The sequence below is a fragment of the Sinocyclocheilus grahami genome, unplaced genomic scaffold (genome assembly GCF_001515645.1).
Source record: "Sinocyclocheilus grahami isolate Dianchi unplaced genomic scaffold, SAMN03320097.WGS_v1.1 scaffold772.1, whole genome shotgun sequence".
NCBI classification, from domain to species: Eukaryota; Metazoa; Chordata; class Actinopteri; order Cypriniformes; family Cyprinidae; genus Sinocyclocheilus; species Sinocyclocheilus grahami.
Window position 1 is genome coordinate 1,159,508 of NW_015505951.1, and position 5,243 is coordinate 1,164,750.

Genomic DNA, 5,243 nt, shown 5'->3' on the forward strand with positions numbered 1-5,243 from the left:
TTGAGTTAGTATAAAGCATGACGTGTCCTATTGCCAACAAGTGGCGCTATGATTATAACTGAATATTGACCTTTAGATGTCTTCAGGCCATGACTCTTTCCAAATATGTGACGTTTGGTGCAGATTGGACATTGCATGTTTAAGTTAGTGTAAAACAAGCCATTTCCTGTTGCCAGCAGGTGGCGCTATGATTATAATGGAATATTGGTTACATTTTTATTTAGTAACTTCTATTCCCATGGCGAGACATCGAACTTTGTCACGGCGCCATGGACACGCCCTTTAACGAAAACTCAAGATCTTCACAATTTAACCTCGCAAAGGCCTTTAGATTAGACTGACCAAAAAAAAGGTTGATGTCATTACATTTCTAGTAATTTGTTACAGCGTAAAACATGTCACTTCCTGTTGCCAGCAGGTGGTGCTATGACTATAACTGAATATGGGCATGTAGATCTGTTCAGGTCAGGAGTCTTATCAAACATGTGAAGTTTGGGGCAGAGTTATAGCAACTTCCTTTTTCATGGTGAAACATCTAAATTTGTCAGGCCGCCACGGACACGCCCTTCAACAAAAACTCAAGATCTTCGCAATTTAACATCGCAAAGGCCTTTATGGCGCTTTTCCACTGCGTGGTACGACTCGGCATGGCTCAGCACGGCACGGCACGGCTCGACTCGACTCGGTTTGCGTTTCCACTGCAGTTTAGTATCGCTAGAGAAATCTTGATAACACCATATTGAGCAACTATAGACCAATATCAAATCTTCCTTTTATAGGAAAGATTATTGAAAAGGTAGTCTTTAATCAGCTGAACAAATACTTAAACTCAAATGGATACCTGGACAATTTTCAATCTGGTTTTCGACCGCATCACAGCACAGAGACAGCACTCATTAAGATAATAAGTGGGCGGGATTATTCACATGTCGTTAGTTGCGCCGCCTATACTGCCTCGACTCCTGAAAAACTTTTTAAATCAGCGTCGCCCCATCAAGCTCTTGCTGGATCCGCTCCATGGCTATCAACAAGAGGAATGTCTGTACTTCCTCAACAGACCACAAAACAGCCACTTTTTGGTTGTTAAAAAAAGGTGCGCTCGTTCAAAACAGTTGCGTTCGATCCTTCGCTGGCTGTGCTGATTTAAATCTAGCAGTTCTGTTGTGTCTCATGTTGCAAGTTCAGTGATGCAGGTAGTGATGATTCTCTCCGCCCAATCCGTGATCAGCAGAGTTTGCACGCCACGTTTTGGTAACGGTACGGTTCACTTGGAACCTCAACCAAGGTGGTACTAAAAAAAGTACCAGGTACTGTACCCAGTGGAAAACCCCCCAAAAGTGAACCGTACCATGCAGTGGAAAAGCGCCATTAGATTACACTGACCAACTTTGGTGTTGATCTAAATAAATCTCTAGGAGGAGTTCGTTAAAGTACAACCCCTGAAAATGGCAAAAACGACACACATTTTGCCAAGAAAATTCAAAATAACCGACTTCCTGTTGGGATTCGGATTTCATACCAAGAGACTTTTTTGTAGGTATTGGTGTGTTACATGTGTGTACAGATTTTCGTACATGTATGTGAAACGTAGCTCGAGGCGCACTCCGTTGAAAGTGTATAGGTGGCACTGTTGAGCCATTTTGCCACACCCACTTCTGAAACCCATATCAGACATAAATTTTCGCCACTTCTGAGGCGTGTGCAAAGTTTTGTGACTTTTTGAGCATGTTTAGGCCCTCAAAAATGCGATTCGTTTTGGAGAAGAATAATAAAAATAGTAATAATAATAAACGGAGCAGATACAAGAGGGTCCTCGCACCACTGGTGCTCGGGCCCTAATTACTGCAATGTGAAAAAAAACGTGCTGTTTCAAGTACATATCTCTTTCCTGACCTCTCCCTTTTTCATTTGCCTTAAAGTGTCCAGTCTGAGGAGTACCAGGATGTTCATAGACAGGTGACTGCAGTAGTGGAGCAGCATCAGAAGGATTTGATCCCTGGAATGCCGCAGCTCAACATGTGTGACCTGGCTGTCATGGTGAGATGATTATTGCTTGATTGATACCGTCACTGGCGAGTGTGACACATTTGCTTAGGTTTCAACCTTTAACAGATTTAACCTTCATTTTTCCATTGGTCATCATCATATGAAATGAACATTCAGTTTATTTTTAACAGGCATCTTTTGATTTCTTAAATCAAATAAAATGGTGCAATAGACCCAAACCAGCCTTTTTTATGTTTGGGTTTTGTTCTGCTAGGCTCTTAAATCATACCTTTTTGCACACACAATTATATTCTACCACATATTTACACAGTTTTCATTACTTTTACATTTTAATTAATGCTTAATTTAATTGTTTTTAGCAGTGTATAAATTAGTATATACAAAAAAAAAAACGTATTTGAAAAACGTTTAAGATATTTTTTTTTTTCGTTGTTTAGTGTTTTGTTTATTAGCAGCCTTTGTGATTATTCTGTCACTGCAAAATTGTCTTTATTTTGTGCCATTAATGCGCTGGAAGATTGTTTAGGGTCACAGTAGACAGCTCGTGGTGCAACAGCCCCCTCACGTGTTCATGTGTGTTTCTCATCCTCCTCAGAACTGGAGTCCTCCTGGCTGTGAGCAGTTGGGCAAATGTCTTAAACCCCCGGAGTCAAATCCATGGAAGTGTGTCTGGCCACATTAATTTAGTTTTCCATAAGAACATTTATTAAGACAACTCTCACAATCAGATTAAATTTGAAGGATCTGAAGGAAATTATATTGTATTCTTTTCTGTATTGTTACTTTTAGCATTTTAAGTGTTTAATGTATTGTTGTACACAGAAAAGGGAAGAAAACAAATCGGATTTTGAAATTGAGAAGCAGTGATTTAGTGTACTTCTCATTTTAAAATATTCCATCTATGAGTGTTGTTAAAAAAAAACAGCCTGGTACTCACTGTACCTCAGTTACTGACCGACAGACAGTAACAAAATTACCAAAAACACACCATAATCATGCATATCTATGTTAGCTGAAACATAAATTAGACTATACATGATTGTGAATTTGTTCAAGTTAATTAATTATACTGTTTAATTTTATTTTGACTTGCGTCCATTTAAATCGATATCAACTCTTACATGATTTTTTTTTCTCAAGGGGCACTCAAATATTTTTAAACCCCTTGTGCATTTGACAGAAAATATCCATATATATTGTTTTAAAGCAAAGTAATTGCTTGGTCACCTGTGTAGAATAGATCTGTTTGTTTTCTCCACTGCAGCTGCTAGATCTACAGAATCCACTGGGATTTGTCCTTTGGTTGCATGTCAGTGCTCCCCTCCTCCTTTATTACAGATTGAACTATCCTTTGGCTATATATTTGTATCAATAATTATATTTATAAGTGTGTGGGAATAATAATAAACAAATTTAAACTGTATACAATGGCATTATGACATCGAGTCAGTTGAATTTAGCCCGCCTACTTCATAATCTTTTACCACATCTAATTTATTAGCGACATTTCCTTTTCAAAGTAAAGTAAAATACAAAATAAATATGCTGATTAAAAGCCAAGTGTGTCTGTCTGCGGACTGCGAGCGTAACTTGAACAAGGAGGCGTAACTTGAAGTTCAAATCACACAGAACCACGCAAGATGTCAAAACGAGATGTTGTCGGCAAGATGACCGCTTGTATAGAGACAACGGTGAGGATTTTTTTTTTGTTCCGAAATAACCGTTCAAATTTAAGTGTGCAAGTTATTTTCATACAGTGGTATTGTTTATGGAGTTAATAATCTATTAAAACTAAGGTGTAAAGTAAGCAATATATAAGCAAAAGGTGTAAAGACGCTATCCCCCGGTTTCACAGACAAGGCTGGTTAAAACTAGTCCCAGACTAAAATGCATGTCTGGGCTGTTTTAACTGAAAGCAACTTGAACTGGCTGATCTTAAAATATATATTTTTTGTCTCAAGATGCACATCAGTAGTGTATTTATCCAAGGCACGTTTATAAAAGCTACTTAAATATCCGAATTGAACTATGGCCTAATCCCGGCTTAATCTAAACCCTGTCTGTGACCTACATAATATTTGGGATTTTGCTGTAGAAACACGTTTTATAATGCACAACTAACAGGGGAGCTCCATTAAGTACACATACGTCTCAAAAGTGGATTTACATGAACCATATATACATCTTAAAGACAATTACTAAATGTCTATTTAACATCTGACAGGATAATCTTTGATTAGTATTGCAGATGAGCGCATCTAATAGACATGAAACAGGCATCTGAGTGATGTATGCAACACTGCTCTAGATGAATGTAAGTCATGTAAACAAACAAATCTACATAAACTAACTAAACACAAGTTATCTATTTTATTTGTCCATTTGTAATATTGATAATTTAAGGAACATTTGTGTTGAATAAAAAGCTAGTTACATCAGCAACTACTTCAACATGTAAATGCAGCATTGAGCAGAATACTTTTTTCCCCACTGTAAATGCAGTATTGAGCAGATAAATCACAGAGGTAACTTGACTCTTGTCTGGATGTTACAGGGACAGATGAGAGACAAGTGTGTTTATCTGCTGCAGAGTGACTGATGAAGGAAAGCTATATAAACATATTTTAAATCTTAAGTTGTAGTTTATATTAATTATTGTCATTTCAAACAACTATTACAGCACTTTTCTGATTCTTGATTTCTGTGCATTTGCTGCAGAGCTTTTGTGGTGGAGCAGGACCTGCAAGGCAAGGTGACGGCGGCATTTGTGAAAAAAAGGGAAAACCTGAAACAAAAATATAAATAAGATAATTGTGTTACTTCCGATACAGAAATCAGATGACATTATGCTGTTAAAATGACTGTGTTTGTGCATCTTTGCAGGATCTGAAATGTCTGCAGACTGGTGTGAGCCGTGAGGATGGGATGCTCACAGCAGCATCCTGCAAATGGTCCAGTGTCGTGGATGAGACGCTCCATCACTCCAGCTCTTACTGCCTCATCTGGGCCAGATGCTGCTGTGGTCTCTTCATCCTCAGTGACCCCCAGAGCTAGCTGGAGCATCTAGAGCAGGGATCCTCAAATCTGGCCCACGAGATCCACTTTCTGCTCAGGGACATACTGGTGGTTTTGAACCAGCAACGTTCTGCTCATCAGTTCAGTGGTTTAGCCCACTACAAAAGTAATAAAGCTACAACAAAAAAAATGCATGTGATTGTAAACATGCAATTTGGCAA

The 5,243-nt window shown here is 38.4% G+C and overlaps 1 protein-coding gene across 1 annotated transcript in view; it reads left to right on the forward strand.

Moving 5' to 3' along the window:
* The window catches only part of LOC107561424 (N-acetylgalactosamine-6-sulfatase-like), a 38,368-nt gene extending 35,532 nt beyond the window's left edge, over window positions 1-2,836 (forward strand). The window contains exons 8-9 of the mRNA XM_016245867.1: window positions 1,920-2,037; window positions 2,603-2,836. Coding sequence (XP_016101353.1) covers window positions 1,920-2,037; window positions 2,603-2,689 — 205 coding nt within the window. The 3' untranslated portion in view covers window positions 2,690-2,836. The remainder of the gene's footprint in view (window positions 1-1,919; window positions 2,038-2,602) is intronic.
* The last annotated feature ends 2,407 nt before the right edge of the window (window positions 2,837-5,243 follow it).